Source organism: Carya illinoinensis, chromosome 2 (genome assembly GCF_018687715.1).
Source record: "Carya illinoinensis cultivar Pawnee chromosome 2, C.illinoinensisPawnee_v1, whole genome shotgun sequence".
Taxonomy (NCBI): Eukaryota; Viridiplantae; Streptophyta; class Magnoliopsida; order Fagales; family Juglandaceae; genus Carya; species Carya illinoinensis.
Genome location: NC_056753.1, coordinates 17614262 through 17631536, shown reverse-complemented (window position 1 = coordinate 17631536; position 17275 = coordinate 17614262). Strand labels below are relative to the sequence as shown.

Here is a 17275-nt window from a genome sequence, read left to right as displayed (position 1 = left end):
CAAAGATGATGGAAGAGGAAGTAGGAAAACAAGGTGGGAGCATAATAGAAATAAAAAACAATAAGAGAGGGGCATGGAAGAGAAGGGCCAGAGCTAAGGGGGGTCAAGAGGGAGTGGAGGAAGGTGTTGTAAGTGGGAATAAAAGGTATTTGGAGGGGGAGGTGGAAGCAAAACAAGCAGAAAAAGGAAAAAGAGCCAGATGTGAGGTCGGAAGGATGGGGATGGAAAACTCAAACGTAGTGGCGGAGGTTGGCGACCAGCCCCGCCAATCATCATGAAAATTTTAAGTTAGAACTGCCGAGGGTTGGGGAACCCTCGGACAGTTCAAGATCTCTGCATTCTAGCAGAGATGCATAAACGCAACATAATGTTTATTATGGAAACTAAGAGTGGAGGAGACAAGTTTGAAAGGCTGAGAAGGAGGCTTAAGTGTGCTGGTTGTTTCACAGTGAGATCAGTTGGTAGAGGGGAAGGTTTGTTACTTCTCTGGAATGACAAGGTAAATGTTGAAATTGAGAATTACTCACAAAGGCATATTAATGCCTGGGTTATGGATCAAGAGTCCAAGAAAAAATGGCTGTTCACCGGATTCTATGGGCAACCTGAGGTTGGAAAAAGAAGGGAAGCATGTAACCTCTTAGAATCACTAAAACCTAAGGACAAGAGGGGGTGGTGCTTAGTGGGAGATTTTAATGAAATAATTACAAATGATGAGAAAGTAGGAGGAAGACCAAGGCCTGAGAGTCAAATGGTAGATTTTAGAGATGTCTTATCAAGGAGTAACTTGTATGATTTGGGGTGGAAAGGAGAAAAGTTCACATGGAGCAACATGCATGAGGATGAATACTTCACCAAGGAGAGACTAGATTGAGCAGTAGCAAATGTAGAATGGATGAAGGATTACAATGAGGGATGGGTGGATGTTTTATCTGCAAGAACTTCAGACCACAAGCCCCTCTTGGTTCATGTGCTGAAAGGAAGGGAGAGGAGCTGGGTTAAAAATCATGGTTTCAAGTATGAAGCTTGTTGGGCTCTAGAAGGGCTCTAGAAGAGGAATGTGAAGGGGTGATTAGGGAGGGTTGGAAATAGGATGTGGTGATTAGGGAGGGTTGGAAATAGGATGTGGCTGTTAGGGAGCCTTTGGAAAAAGTTGAAAAGCTATTGAACAACAGTAAGAAGGCTCTCATGAAGTGGAATAGACAACGAAGAAGAGGGGGAGGGAAGGATATAGAGGAAAAAACAGCAATATTACAACAGTTACAGGCGGATGAAAGTCAACTGAATGTCAATGAGATAAGAACAGTTAAAGAGGAGCTGAATAGGTTGTTGGAGAAGGAGGATATTAGGTGGAGACAGAGGGCAAAGGTCAATTGGTACAGGCTAGGGGACAGGAATACAAAATACTTCCATTCTTGTGCTAATATGAGAAGGAAGAAAAATACAATTGGACAGGTTTTAAATGAGCATAACAGAGAAGTCAGGGGGAACAAGGAGATTGAAAGAGCCTTTAGCTTTTATTTTAAGGAACTGTTCAGTTCTACTAATCCATCCAATGCAGAGTTGGCAGAATGTCTGAGTGGAATGGAGCCATGGGTGACAAATAAAATGAATGAAATGCTGATAAAGGATTTTTCCAGATTTGAGATTGAAGTGGCTATGCGACAAATGGCACCTATGAAGTCACCTGGACCAGACTGTTTTGGAGCCTGTTTTTATCAGAGTCATTGGAACCAAGTGGCAGATGAGGTTTGTGATGCTGCTTTGTCAGTTCTTAATGGTAATTCATGGATTTCCTCTCTCAACTATACCTTTATTGTGTTGATACCTAAGATTAAAGAGCCTAAGGTGGTGAGTGACTATAGGCCAATTAGTTTGTGCAATGTTTTGTACAAACTAATTTCAAAAATAGTTATTAATAGACTTAAAAAGGTATTAACTGAGATAATTGCCCCAACACAGTGTGCCTTTTTACCTGGAAGACTTATTTAAGATAATATCATAATAGCCTATGAGTTGATTCATTCCATGAAAAGTAGAAAGAAGGGGAGAGAAGGGAGTATGGCTATCAAACTAGATATGTCAAAAGCGTATGATCGTATAGAATGGGGGTTCTTGGAGGCTGTAATGAAGAGAATCGGTTTTAGTGAGAAGTGGATTAATCTCATAATGAAGTGTGTGACTTCTGTAAGCTATTTAGTTCTTATAAATGGGAAGCCTGGAGAGAGGTTTAGACCAACAAGGGGATTAAGACAAGGTGATCCTCTATCACCTTATCTTTTCATTCTTTGTGTAGAAGGGCTCAGTTGTTTAATGGAACAATCAGTGAGACTGAGGAGTATAAGAGGGGTTCAAGTGTCAAGGGGTGGCTATTCTATAAACCACTTATTATTTGCATATGACTGCATTCTGTTTGGCAAAGCTTCTCTTGAAGATTGGCATAAATTGCAAGGGATTCTAAAGGTTTATGAAAAGGCTTCTGGCCAATATCTGAATAAGGAAAAAGCTTCCATCTTTTTCAGTACCAATACCTCTTTGGTGGTGAAAAAGAGCATCCTGTCAGCAGGTAATTTAGTGGTGTGTGGTAGCTATGAAAGGTATCTTGGCCTCCCAACAGTGGTAGGAAGATCTAAGTTCAATACCTTCAGAGTGTTAAAAGAAAAAATATGGCACAGGATATCGAATTGGAAGAACAATTTCCTGTCACAAGCAGGAAAAGAGGTAATGATCAAAGCTGTGTTGCAGGCAATACCCACATACACTATGAGTGTATTCAAGTTGCCCATCAGATTGTGCAATGAGATTAACACTATGTTTTCAAAGTTCTGGTGGGGGAATCATCAAAAGGAAGGAGGCATTCCGTGGAGAAAGTGGGAAAAGATGGCTGGGCAGAAGGGGAATGGAGGGCTGGGTTTCAGGGATTTGGGGTGCTTTAATTTGGCTTTACTAGCCAAACAGGGTTGGAGACTTATTAAGTCCCCTAATTCTCTGGTTTTAGTTATCTTAAGAGAAAAATACTTTAAGCACTCTAACTTCCTGGATGTTAAGCTGGGTACTAAAGCCTCTTTAATTTGGAGAAGCATTTGGGGGGCAAGAGATCTGATAAAGGAAGGGATGAGATGGAGGGTGGGGGATGGCAAAAAGATAAAAATTTGGGGACACAAATGGTTGAGCACTCCTACTTCTTTCTCAGTACAGTCACCAGTGTCTGTGCTCAGCTTAGAATCTAATGTGGAAGAGTTGTTGGGAGAAAGAAAAGGAGAATGGAATGAGGAGAGGGTTAAGGCTATCTTTGAGGAAGTAGAAGCAAAGCAGATTCTGAGTATTCCTTTGAGCAAAGGTATGGTTGAAGACAAGGAAATATGGGGGCCTTCTAAGAAAGGAATTTTTACTGTGAGAAGCGCCTATTTCTTACAATTGGATAGAAGAAGAAGAAGGTTAGGAGAATCTTCTAGGGAAAGGGGAGTAAGTACCAACTAGAAAAGTATTTGGGATCTTGAAGTACCAAATATGGTTAAAGTTTTTCTGTGGAAGGCTGCAAATGATTTGCTTCCAACTAGAAAAAACCTGTTTAAGAAGAAGATTGTGGAGGATCCTTACTGTCCTATATGCTTTAAAGAGGAGGAAACAACAGTGCATGTGCTATGGGAGTGTCATGCTGCAAATGATGTATGGGCCAACAGTATAAGTGGATTTCAAAAGTGAAAAAGGGATGGGAGGGATTTTATGGTGTTATGGGAAAAGCTAGTGGAGAGCCTGGACAGAGATAAGCTAGAAGAAGTGGCTGTTCGATTCAGGAAAATCTGGTTGAGAAGGAATTTGGTGGTTTTTGAAAACAAAGTCACATGCCCTCAAAGATTGCTAGTATCAACAGCTGAATCCTTGGAGGTGTTCAAGCAGGCAAACAGAAGACAAGGGATTGAACCCCAGCAGGTATCCAGACCAGGCAGTGTGGCAGCATGGGTCAAACCAGATGCAGAATTTGTTAAGGTAAACTGGGATGCCTCTTTAGACATGAAGGTGGGGAAGATGGGAATGGGGGTGATAATGAGAGATGAGAATGGAGATGCTTTACTTGTTGTGTGTGATAGCAGATGTTACGTTCAGTCGGCAGAAGTAGCAGAATGTTTGGCTCTTTTGAAGGTAATGCAGGTGTACAGTGAGCTCAATGTGCAGAAAGTAGTCTTCGAAGGGGATGCAAAGGTTATCATAGATGCAGTGAAGAACACAGAAGAGAATCTATCTACTATAGGACACTTGATTGAAGATATTAGGAAGGCTATGGTAAATAGACAACATTGGAGTATACAGTTTGTCTATAGAGAACAGAACAATGTAGCACATATTTTGGCAAAGAATGCCTTAAGATCAGTAGAGGAACAAGTTTGGGTAGAAGAGGTTCCAGCTTGTATAGCACATAGACTGGAACAAGACAGGCAATGTAAGGATTGATACTATTAATGAAAATTTTGAGGTTTCTTTCAAAAAAAAAAAATGTGTGATTACATTTCGGCGGGAATAGACAAAAGGGAAGAAGCGTGATTTAGGCAATTTTGACTAATGAAATAGCCAAGCTAATCGTACAGCTCTAAGAGCACTGTCATTGGCTTAGCTAAAATCTAACTTCAATCAAATTTAGCTAACAAGATACTTAAAACACCCCACACTGAATTAGGCATGTCTATATAACTTTAGATATTAACTACATAAACTCACCAAATATGTGGTGTACGATAACTTAGCCAAAAACTATAATATTCATTTCTCACTCCTCTCACCAAATATGTCGGTGTTTTTCGTAATTAAGAAATTTAGTTCAGTTTATTATTATTAAACATAAAATGTGATAAAAATAAAATAATTAGTTAATAATAATGAGAATATTAATTATTAATTTAATTAGAATATAATTATTATGAACATTTAATTGGTAGAACAACAAAATGTGATAAAAATAAATTAAAAAAATTATTAAATTAATAATATTTTTTTATTATATAGAGAGTAAATGCATAAACCAATGTGGGGATTGGATTTGAATATAATAGGCAAATGTAAACTCATGTGATATTAGCTAAAATTTAAATTTGCATTTCAATTAAATATGAATGCTCTAAGTAGCCGAAAATCCATGAAGGAGAAATGACTCGATAAGTTTGTGCCTATGGCTTTGGAAAATGTAAAGATCAAATGGAGAATAAATTGGAGATTGGAGTGTGTGTTTACAAGTTAAAAGCTTACTTGCATATCAAATGTTGAAGTTGTCCTCATTTAAAAGAACAAGTAGTGTGAATACACACATGTTTACAACAACTTGGCATGGCTCGTATTCCCATTAAACCTCCAATTGTTATGGTTTTACAATGGCTAAGGCCAGCTTTGGGATCTGTCAAATTAGGTGATAGTCAGATTTTGCTTGGGCAACCTAGGTGAGTATGATGGTGGAGGTGTGATTAGGAATGGATCAGAAGATTTGGTGGTTGGTTTTGCTAATTATTATTGTCCATGCACGAACATGATAGCTAACATAAAAGCTTTGTTAGATGATCTAAGGCCTGATTTGGATAATGAGATGAGATAAGATGATTTGTGAATAGTAGTAAAATGTTTCTGAATAATAGTGAAATAGTTTAAGTTAAGATGTTTTATGAGGTTTTGGGAAAGGAGAAACAAAAAGTTGAATAAATATATTATAAAGTTAAAATATTTTTAGAATATGAATTTTTAATATTATTTTTGTTTTGAAATTTAAAAAGGTTAAATTGTCTTTTGTCTTTTGTTTGAAAGTTTGAAAAAATTGTAATAATTAGTTACTGATTAGATAAAAAGGTTGAAGATTTAAAATTGAAAAGTGTTTTGTTTGTAGTGTTTGTATATTGAGCTAAGATTGGATAAGATAAAATGAGACGAGAGGCTCTTGTTATCAAAACCAAGCCTAAGATTTTGAACAAGATTGTGAAAGTTGAAGCTGATTCCAAAATAGTGACAAACTGGAGGAATTAACTTGGGGAGGTTCACCAGAAAGTGAAGGATGGCTAGTGGGATGGTGATTTATACGTGCTTGGGCTATTCTCGCCCTACCTAGAAAAACCTAGGGAGAAGGGCTCGAGCAAGCCTATCGCCAGGAAGCTCGGGAAGCGGCCTATCCCTGTCTCCTATCCTGACACATTAATAGCAGCTGGATCCTGTCCCCCGGAGAATCAGACACATCAAATGCATCTAAGAGTGGCCTGGACCAAGGTTGGACCCAAGTACCTAACACGGGTAGCTACATTAAATGTCATGTCCCGCTGGCTCGGCAAGGAGATTGATGACCATGATGGTCGAGCTTCATGAAGAGTAGGGCATAGATAAAAGGAACAAGTAAGATTCGTTCTATTCTTCTTCAGAAATTAAAATCCCACCATAACTAATTTGGGCATCGGAGGCTACATGGCCCTAACCCCTATTTCCTTCCTCCTTCTTCAAGTGTTAAATAGTGATCACAATGACGGTTACAAAACATGCCTCAAAAATTGGCATCGTTTGTGAGATCCAAGTTTATTTGGTCTAATGAAGATAGTGTGCTTTTTGTATGCCGACCATTAGATGCTCACACGCAAATGCTCGAACAATAATCCTCGCCAGCAAGCATGGAAGGGATTCATGGAAAAATACGAGGAGATGACAAAGAAGATTGGAAGGGGGGGTTTTGTCTGTGGACTAGATGTTGAGCAGCATAGACTTGCCTTACAGCACAAATCTAATGGTGGTCCCACTCTTGTACAAATTCAAGGCCCCCCAGAAGGAGATGTATGATGGGTCCAAGGACCTGGCTAAGCATTCAGAGACTTTCAAGACCCACATGACGATGCATGGATTCCCTTGGGAGATAGCGTGTCAGGCATTCCCCCTTAATTTGAGGAGATCCACCCGGGAATGGTTGGAAACCCTCCAATCAGGCATGATCCATAGCTTCGAAGAGTTAGGTAAGCAATTCCAAACCTAGTTCATGGCCAGCTGGAAAATAAGGCGGCTAACAACTTACCTCCTTACTGTGAAGCAAAGGGAAGAGGAGATTCTGAAGGTATACATATACTGCTTCAACAAGGAGCATCTTGCCACCGACAATCATAAAGAGAAAATCACACAGGCGTCACTCCTAGGTGGTATTTGGCCCCTTAGCCCATTCATGGCTGAGATCACAAGGAGGACCCGAATGACCTTGTGTGACTTCATGGATTGGGCAAATGATTTTTTTAACTTCGAAGACAACCTTCAAGCCTTGAATATGCCATGCACGCAAAAGGGCCACTGGGACAAAGGCCCATGACAAGGAGACCTGGGTGAGACTGGAATAGGGAGACAATAAAGGTGACTATGGAAGCTCCGTGAGGAGAGCGCATATAGACATTAACATGCAAGCATAGGAGGATGAGCAATCAAGGGAAGTGGTCAATCGTAACAAGGGGACTCGCTCATATTGCCCCTACCACGATGTGGAAGGCCATCAAACGGAGGATTGCTAATTTTTTAGGTGAAAGATCATGGACGAAATCCACGATGATGTTTAGTGAGAGGTCCAGGGAGAAGCCCCAAGACGCCTAAACATTCATCGCCCGTCACCCTTGGCAAGCAAGCAAAGGCAGATAAGAGCCTTGGAAGGAGGAGGGATGAAGCGAAAGCCCAAGAAGGAAGCCTGTGAGGAAAAGGGAAGCGAATGTAACCTTGGGGGAAATCCACACAATTGCTTGAGGAGATGCAAGTGGAGGCACCTCAGCCTTAAGCAGGAAGGCCCATGCTAGAAGGGCAAGGTATGTGGAAGTTTTCAGTGTTGGAAGATCGCCCAAGGAAGCCCAGACCCAGAAGACCCCCATTGTAACCTTCAACGACACAAACCGCAAAGATATTGGTGGACAACGATAGGTTGCGCTCCTCCCTCATCTCGCTGAGGGGGTTCTCCAACGAGGTTGTGCAGCTTGTGCCAACCATAATGCTCCCTGTCACTGTGGGTAGACTCCTATCGACGATGGTGAAGGACTTCTTGGTAATCAAGGCCCACTCCTCATATAATTCCATAATCGGATAGCTGGCCCTAAATAACCTGAAGTATGTAACCTCGGCCTACCACCTGAAGATTAAATTCTCGGTAGATGATGGTGTTGGGGTCGTGTATGGAGAACAAGTTGTAGCAAAGGAATGCTGCATGAGGAGTTTCGGGGGCTAGTTATCGGACTGGTAAGGGACCTCCCTAACATTGCCCAAAGATTTTCCTCTGCTCTGTCAATACCATATGTTTACCTTAATTTCCCCTGTATATGCAAATGAGCCTGGTGTAAAGAATTACTAATACCAAAGGAGAAGTTTCTGCGCCCTTATGTGCCTAACCACTTGCATACAATAAATAATGTGCATATGCCGAGAGCAGTTGATCCAGATCCCACTTGGTTCTTGAGGCCAATGCCTTGCACTCCCGCCTTGACGAACGAAGAAGGGAACACCTCTCTCAAGTGTCTCACTCCCCGTCACCTTCCAAAGAGGTCGATCTAGATCCCGCCTGGTGCTTAAGGTCAATGCCCCATGCTCACCCTTGGTGACCAAAGGGGGGAACACCTCTCCCAAGTCTCCCACTCCCCCCTCGTCATCTAGAGAGGTCAGTCCAGATACCGTCTAGTCCTTGAGGCTGAAGTCTCGTGCTCGTGCCTCGGTGACTGAATGCGGGAACACCTCTCCCAAGTACCCCACTCCTCCCTCACTCTCCAGAGCGGTCAATCCTAATCCCTCTAGCCCTTAAGATCATTGCCCTGCATTGGCACCTCAGCAACAGAAAGGGGGAACACCTCTCACATGTGTGCCACTCCCCCCTCTCCCTCTATAGTGATCGATCCAGATCCCGCCCATGATTCATTCTCTCTGTCTTCAGAAATTAAGCTCCCACGATAGCTAATTTGGGCATCAGAGGCCACATGATCCTTACCACCCTTTCTTTCCTCCTTTTGCAGGCATTAAGTGGTGATCATGGCGACGGCTACAAAATACGCCTCAACAGCTGGAATAAAATTTGGTTTTTACCAAGGGACCTAGTATCCTCATTGCGTCATGTTTATAGGGAGGTGAACAAAGTGGCTAATGCACTCACAAATAAGGGTGCCACAGGTGACCATAAAGAGTTTGTTACATCACCAAAGGAATGTAGGGGTACTTTCCGTATTGATAAACTAGGATTCATAGTTTTACATTGTAAATGGTGTGGTTTATGATTGATTTTTATTTTTGGTTTGTACGTAGGTCGACTGTTTTTACTCCTTTGTTTTGGATTTTTATACTATAACTCCAAGGTCTTAGAATGTAACTATAGTCTCCCTCTACTGAAGCATTTCTTTAATAAAATTGGAATATGGCCCTCTGGAGAAGAGAGAGAGAGACTACCTACGTGAGAGGGCAAACCGATTGAAAGGGACTGATAGATCATAAAGGGAAGAAAACTCCTAAAGGATGACGAAATTACTTTATATAGCCTTAGATTTCTTTTTCTTTATTACTTATTAGTCACATAGTCTTGTAGCAGTGGGTTGGGAGGATTAAAGATTTCACTTTGGCATTCTTTCAAAACATCCAAACAAGATAGATTCCCTTTATTATACTCTCCATTTGATTAATTTCATTTCTGGACTTTTATGTTACGTCCTAGTCTATTCTTCTATAAGCTTTGAAATGGAGAGTAAAAAGAATCCTAATTTTGTCATAGCTTCAATAGTTATTTGACTCTTACTTTTATTTCTAAACATCGACCTAACCAATCCAAAGGCAATCGTATACAAAAGAGAAAACCTACTTAGCATCTGATCTACATAATCTACACCACACACCTGACCTAGGGAACCTAGTTGAGGGGATCAACTTGAGTTCTTGGAGTTCCACTTTCACAAATTTTGTCTCAACTTCATCTGCCCCTCTCTCGCAGAAGCTCAAGCCCCCTTTTCGCCTCTCCTTGCTGAAGCAAGCTCTTCTCACCCAAGCCCATCTCTGAGTCGCCCAAGCTCCTCTCACCCAAGCCTCTCTGGGTCACCCAAGCCCCTCTCTCACCGAAGCTCTTCTCGGCAACCCATTACAGTGCCTTCATCCCCTCGTGATAAGATTTCTCTCCACTGAAACGTCCTTCCCTCATCGTGCTCCTCTGTATCTCAACTCCTCCCACCTCTCTCTCTCTCTCTCTGTACATCCAGATCTGTGGTAGAGGAACCATACATGCGCCCATATCTACGACAATGCCACTATTGTTTTCTGGCTGAACCATTGTTTAGACTTATTTTTATACACTAAATTTTTGGTTGGTGACAATGATTGTAGTCTGATTGTGTACATTTATTTTTATTTTGTCTTGGTTTTGTTTTAATTTTTGAGTGATTCTAGTGAATTTTTTTGTGCCCATATTGTGTTTGACGGAATGATTACTTCACCAAATCGTTCATTGGAATCATTCCCTTCCGTAAAGTGTATTCTTTTGCTTGATTCTGAAGGAAACTGTCTTGCAGTCAAGTATTACTTAGATGATTGGCCAACAACTAGTTCAAAGTTAGCTTTTGAAAAATCTGTGTTTACTTATAACATTGGCAATGGTCTAGCCAAATGTCAATGCAAGTCTAAACTTTAGCTAGATGTGAGAAAAAGCCTCCACATTGGACTAGCCAATGGTCCAAAGCTCAACACTTGAGCTACAATAATTCTTGGGTGCCCTCCAAACTTGGAGAGTTACTGTTTACATGCCAAAAGATTATTTTATGAATTTCCACATTGTACTATTTTCTGATTAATTGCTTTCGTCCATTGCATTTTATCATTTGCCCAACATATCTATTTTATGCCTCCAATTGACATGATCATGTTGTTTTTTTGGTTCATGTTATTAGTTAGTTTCATTAAATGGATTTTTTAAACAATAATAAAAGTACTACAAATTAATAATTAATATTTTTGTATAAGTAAAATAAATATTTTATTAAATTATTAATTAATATATGAAGTGTATTTGTAAAATATAAAAAAATTTATCAAATATTATTAAAGTATATAATATTATATTATTATTTTGTCTTTAAGATGATTAGTCCAATGTGGACTCATCTAGTTAAAACTTGATACTCTGATCAAAAGATGAGATTCTAGCTAAAGTTTAGACTTAGCAATGGCTTAGAAGTCTAATGCTCAAGTAGAAGGTATGCTGCAATTACATAACTAATATCTTTAAGAGTAGAACATGGTTTGTACAATTATCATGGCCTGAAGGTTAAGAAATTTTGTGGAAGATATGTAGTGCAGAACTCTCCTTGTCAAAGAAAAAAATGAGGCCAATTATAAGCTTGTGTGTAGGCAAGCACACTCTCATTTGTATTGTTTTTTTACTTCCAATTGTTTGCTACTCCATCATAGTAGAATCTGTTTTCTAGTGATTAATTCGAAAGCAAATTTAATCTTTGAGCTAATCTTTCCAAATTATTTTAGTGCCGTGGTTACTTGCAACAAGCATTTCAATCTAATTTGCAATAGTATGCATCCATATCTGGTTGGATTTAGATAAATTTTATGACGTTTGGGATCTTCAGACTGCTCTTTCCCTAACCTGTAGCTCTCACACAAAACATGAAGTCTTAAGGACTTGATACATCTTAAATTTTTCATCTCTTTATCTCCCCCAAGTCCAAATTTTGATAATACAGAAATGTGCTAATTTTTTGTTGATGACTCAAGTAATCTAGTGTTATTCTAGGGCATACTAAAATGTTGCCACTACTACTTTCTCTCATGTGAGGGCAGCAGAAAGTAGTAGGCTGATCCCATGGATTGCTGTGTGTAAACAAACAAGAGGCTTTTGTTTGGAATATGCATTATAATCCCTATTGGTTCCCTCTCACTGAATTTGGACAGTCAAGTTTGTGTATGGGTTCTTAATGCAAAGACTAATGTTTAGTTGAATGAAACTTTGTGAAGTTTTCAATCCTGTACTTCAATGCCATCCATGACAGTCCTCAATTAGTGAGTGACATTAACATGCAAAGTTTGGTGGTGAAGCTGGCCGCAATTATAGATATCCTCTATTACAACTATGCCAATATAAGAGTGGCCAAGACTATGAAGACTTTCCAAACTGTGGTATCACCTGATCCCTTGAACCATTTTTTTTTTTTTTTTTTGTGAAATTGAGGTTGTCATTAAGATTAAAGCAAAGATTGGATACAAGAGGGAATAGCATCTACAGTCATGATGCTATTACTAATGCTTAGAGCATCTTTACATAAAACGTGAGCTAAGGTATTACAATTCCTCCTAGTATGCCTGGTTGACCAGTTGGTGAAGGAGTTCAGAGTGATCTTGGTATCCCTGATTAGAACTCCTACATATGAGTCTGTTTCTGTTGGGGACTTGAGACCATTAACAAATTGTAAAGATTCTCCTTCTATGATCACTTCTTGCCACCCTAGTGTTTTAAGAAACATGGAAGCTTGATATGCTACAAAGGCTTTAGCTAGAAAGGGTTCTGGGAAGAGGTTGTGGTTCATTCTCAGACTAGCACGTACCTTCCCATCCCAGTCACGTATTATGCCCAAATTCTCACCTTGCAGTTCAGTTTGTCAAGTCCAGCATCCCAATTTAGTTTTAGTTTTGCTTGTGGAGGAGCTTCCCATTGGGAGTCAGCACTGGAATTAGTGGAAACTTCCTGAGCTGGCTGCTGAGTTTGGTGGATCTCTTTAATGAGTGTCTTGATAGCTTGAATGATAGAGTTGGGATGTGAGAATTTATTATTGAAGACCAACTCATTCCTTCTTTTCCAAATAAGCCATGCAGTTAGAGCAAATTCCAGCAACTCTAGTTCTTCAAGGGACTTGAGTAGAAGTTCCAACAGGGCTTTGAAGGACTGGAAGAAGAAGTTAGTTTTTTGTATCTTCTTTCCACATTGACTCTAGACATCTTGGGCAGAGGGACATTCCCATAAAGCGTGCTCAATTGTTTCAGGGTGGAGCTTGCATATGGGGCAGACTTCTTCTTCAGTAGCCTTCCTCTGGTAGAGTTTGACTTTGGTAGGGATGGCATTTAAGCAGGCTCTCCACAGGAAGGTCTTGTTTGTAGAAGGGGTCTTAAGTTGCCAAATCTTTGTCCAGGGCATCGCCTCATTTGTATCTTCTAAGGATTGACCTTTCCTTAGATTTTCCATCTCTAACTTTAGGTAGTATGCTGACTTGACTGTGAATACACCAGTGGTGGTGCATCTCCAGATCATTCTATTTGGCGTAGGGTAAGGGCTGAGAGGGATTCTTTTGAGGATGTCAGCTTTTGCCCTATTAAAGATGGCTTCAACTAGTTGGAGATTCCATTGGTGGGAGGCCTTGTTGATGAGCATAGCAACCTTAGAGTCTGTAGAGAGGAATCTGATAGAGCTCTGAGGTTGGTAAAAGGTCTTCTGTGGGAACCATTTATCATTCCATATTTCAACTGATTCTCCATCTCCCACAAGCCAAATTAGTCCTTCCTTTAGCAAGGGTCTTGCTGAGGTGAAGCTCTACCATAGGAATGAGGAATTGTGTCCAATCTTTGCTGAGAGAAAGGAGCTATACTTGAAATATTTCTCTTTGAGGACCTTGGCAGCAAGGGAGTTAGGGGTAGAGTTGACCCTACAACCTTGTTTTGCTAGGAGGGCACAATTGAAGTTCTCAAAGTCCCTAAGGCCCAGCCCTCCTAAGGTTTTGGATTTTGTTATTTGTCTCCAAGGTACCCAGCGAATTCTATGTTCTTGTGCTTGCTGTCCCCACCAGAAGGATCTTACTTCTTTGTTTAGTTCCTTTAGTAACTGTTTGGGCAACTTGAAAATTCCCATGTTGTATGTTGAGATTGCTTGGATGACTGCCTTGATAAGTGTTTCCTTGCCTGCCTGATAAAGAAGCTTTGTTTTCCAGCTACTCAATTTTGTTTGAACTCTATCTAGGATGCCCTTAAAAGACTGAGATCTGGATCTTCCTACAAGGGCTAGCAAGCCTAAGTATTTCTCATATGACTTGGTCCCTCGAATCCCAGCAATACTTGTTACTATTTCTCTGGTGTGTTCTCTGGTATTTGTGCTGAAGAAGATGGAGGTCTTGTCCTTGTTTGTCTTTGTCTAGATGCTTTTTCATAGGAGTCCAGAAAGGAATAGAGTTGGCTCCACTCAATGGAGTTTGCTTTACAAAAAAGTAGAGAGTCATCTGTAAAAAATAGATAGTTAATGTGTAGGTGATGTTTTTTGATGGGTAAGCCTGTGATCCACTTGTTGTGCTTAGCTTGGTTTAGGAGGCAGCTGAGAGCTTCAGTGCATAAGATGAAAAGGTAGTGGGAGAGGGGGGTACCCTTGCCTTATGCCTCGAGTGGGGCAAAAAAATGGTTGTGACTCTCCATTAATAATGAGGGAGTAGGATACTGATGAGACACACTTCATGATGAGTCAAATCCAAGTTGCTGAAAACCCCATCTTCCTCATGATAGATTCCAAGAAGATCCATTCAATGTTATTGTAGGCCTTACTCATGTCCGGTTGTAAGGCCATGAAGCCCTCTCTACCTTTCAGCCTAGCCTTCATGGTATGAAGGGATTCATAGGCCACAATTATGTTATCTGTGATAGGTCTTCTTGGCACAAATGCAGTCTGAATATGGGAGATGATGGTTGGTAATACTATTTTCAACCTATTTGCCAAAGTCTTTGCAATGATCTTATAAAAGATATTGCATAAGCTTATAGGTCTGAAATCTATAACTGTGGTTGGGTTCAGCTTCTTTGGGATGAGAGCTATGAAGGTTTCATTGATTTTTTTGTCCCAAACTCCTTCATTTTGGACCTCTAGAGTTGACTTACAGACACTATTATCCACTGCCTCCCAGTATTTTTGAAAAAATAAGGCAAGGAAGCCATATGGCCTAAGGGATCCGAGAGGGTTCATGCTAAAGATGGCCTCTTTGATTTCAGTTACAGTGAAGGCAGTGGAGAGTTTTGAGTTCATGTCCTCTGTAACAGAATGCTTCATATGGGATAGGAAGTTCTCAATGGCTGTTGGGTGGGAGGTTGAAAAGAGGTTTGTGAAGAAACTCTGAAGGATAAGGCATATTTCCTAAGGGTCTTGGGTTACTAGTCCGGAGTCTAACTGGATCCTGCTGATAGTGTTGGTTTTTTTCCTTTGGTTTGAGTACTTGTGGAAGAATTTTGTGTTTCGATCACCATCTTTTAACCAGGCTTGCTTTGCTCTCTGCTTCCATTTTAGATTTTCAGCATCCATAAGAACATTGACCTCTTGTTGGACCTTCTTGATTTCCTCATATAGATTACCCTGGTTTGACTCTTGTAGGTGCTTTAGGTGTTCTATTTTCTCTATTAGAATTTTTCCTTGATCCCTTTTTCTGGTTTTACTCCAGGGCTTTAGTTTAACCTTGTAGAGGTTGAGTCCTTGTAAGGTCCTGTGAAGTCTACTTGGATGGTCTGTAGAGGAGTCCCATACTCTTTTGATGAGGCTATTATCAAATTTGAAAATTGTGATAACTCATTTTTACGTGTATTTTTACTGACGGGTTGTTTTTAATTTAATTAATATATTAGTTTATTTATTTTAAATTAATGTATTTTAAATTGGTTTTAATTTATTTGATATCGTGTTTAATTTATTTTAGTCGTTTTATGGTTTTTAATATCGTTTTCGGCAGATTTGTTTTTGGTTTCTAGAGTGAGGATTAGACCTCATTTATTTTATTTTCTCTTTTTCTTTTTCCCTTTTTCCTTTTCTTTTTCTTCTTTTCTTTCTTTTCTTTCTTTTTCTTCTTCTTTCTTCCTCGTTTCCCCTCTCCCGCACGCTACCCCTTCTTTTTTCCCTTACCGTCGCTGCCACTTTGGCCTCCCATTGCGCCGCCGTCCGGCAGCTGTGTTGTACACCACCCCACCATTCTCTTCCCCTCCCACCAGAGATCATCCCCACCAATTTTCAGAACCATCGGACCAGCCGTTAGCCGCCACAAGCCCCTAGAAGTCACTGCACCTGCTCTATTTTCCCCCCTATCGCTGGTTACTTTCGTAGCCCAGAACCGCTGCTCGCCGGCGGGGTGGCCTACACCACCAACCCAGTTTTATTCCCCTCTCACCGGTGAACATCCCCACCAAGTTTCACCTCCATCCGAACCACCGTTAGCCACCACGAGCTCCTCCAAGCCATACAATTTTTCACCGATTCCAGCGCTGTTGCACCACCTCCGGCCACCATCTCTTCACAGCTTCTTCCCCTACCTCTTGCCGACCTAAACCACCCATTTCTGGCGTCAATCTGTTGCTGGAGCAGCTCCGACGAGCTCAACTCCGTTCAGCCCCTTTTTAGCCTTTGACCGCCATTTCCACGACCACCCACAGCCAAAACTCGTTTCACTTAGCTTCATAAATATCTCAAGGTCATTCCCTATCAATCCCGATCCTTGGTTTGTCCCCATTTGAAAATGGATAATTTATTACCCACGGCCACAGTGTAAATTACACTGTTACGTTGCTTTTCTTCTGCCGTTTGCAATGCCGCGAGCTTTCAAAAAATACCCTATAGCACTGTAAGTATTTTCTAAACTCTAATTTTAGATTTAAATATATTTTTCTCTTATAATAAATATTTATCTGTTGGTTGGCTGATTTCGAACTGAGTCTGAGGAGTTCGGGGGTCGGCTGGATGAGGACGGAGTTGCTTGGATTGTTGATTTGTGCATTGTGGTTGCTTTTACATAGTGCATGCACGTGCATTTTATTTATTTGAGAAAATCATGTTTTGTTGGCATAAATGATTTTCGGGTGTGTGAGTCTCACGAGCCCAAGCCGGGATGGGTTATTATATCGGTGGAGCTCCTCTGGTCACTTGGGAGTGGATAATACTGAGTGACATCCCCTGGGTTGTCGCAGGGCGATGACCGGATCACACGATACGGTAACGTTGTCGTGTCGACTCCGTGGTCCCTAGAGTGGCGGGGACTAGAGGATGGCTTGGCCAGGGACGCGCTAGGCGCGAGTCTGGACATCGTTCGTTTAGATGTCACACGCGTAGTCGTTACCTGCGGTGTGGCACAGAGCCAGGGTGTGCGGATGATCCCTAGGAGAGATCATGGTGCATGCAGAATTGGATCGTTTTTATGGTTTTCGGATGTGGGCCATTTTCTGGAAAAATTACGAGATTTGGTTTCGAGGCTTTTGATCCATTTTCTGGAAAAATGGTGGTTTGGGCCATTATCTGGGATAATGGCGAGGATGTGTTAAGGCT

At 40.8% G+C, this 17275-nt stretch overlaps 2 protein-coding genes across 2 annotated transcripts; both read left to right on the top strand.

The window, feature by feature from the left end:
• The first annotated feature begins 1185 nt into the window (after positions 1–1185).
• Positions 1186–3702, top strand: LOC122301754. Its single transcript, XM_043113138.1, has 3 exons — positions 1186–1777; positions 2006–3462; positions 3532–3702. Exons 1-3 carry the CDS (start codon positions 1186–1188, stop codon positions 3700–3702), a joined length of 2220 nt encoding a protein of 739 aa, XP_042969072.1.
• A 21-nt stretch (positions 3703–3723) lies between these two features.
• On the top strand, positions 3724–4449 carry LOC122301753. The gene has a single exon (XM_043113137.1). It carries the CDS (start codon positions 3724–3726, stop codon positions 4447–4449), a length of 726 nt encoding a protein of 241 aa, XP_042969071.1.
• The last annotated feature ends 12826 nt before the right edge of the window (positions 4450–17275 follow it).

Bases quoted from the DNA above. Each gene is read 5' to 3' on its own strand.
- LOC122301754 (XM_043113138.1), top strand. From the start codon at position 1,186: ATGAAGTGGAATAGACAACGAAGAAGAGGGGGAGGGAAGGATATAGAG. The intron at 1,778-2,005 runs GTAATTCATGGA...ATATCATAATAG, and splicing joins TGCTTTGTCAGTTCTTAATG to CCTATGAGTTGATTCATTCC. The intron at 3,463-3,531 runs GTAAGTACCAAC...TTTCTGTGGAAG, and splicing joins AATCTTCTAGGGAAAGGGGA to GCTGCAAATGATTTGCTTCC.
- LOC122301753 (XM_043113137.1), top strand. From the start codon at position 3,724: ATGGTGTTATGGGAAAAGCTAGTGGAGAGCCTGGACAGAGATAAGCTA.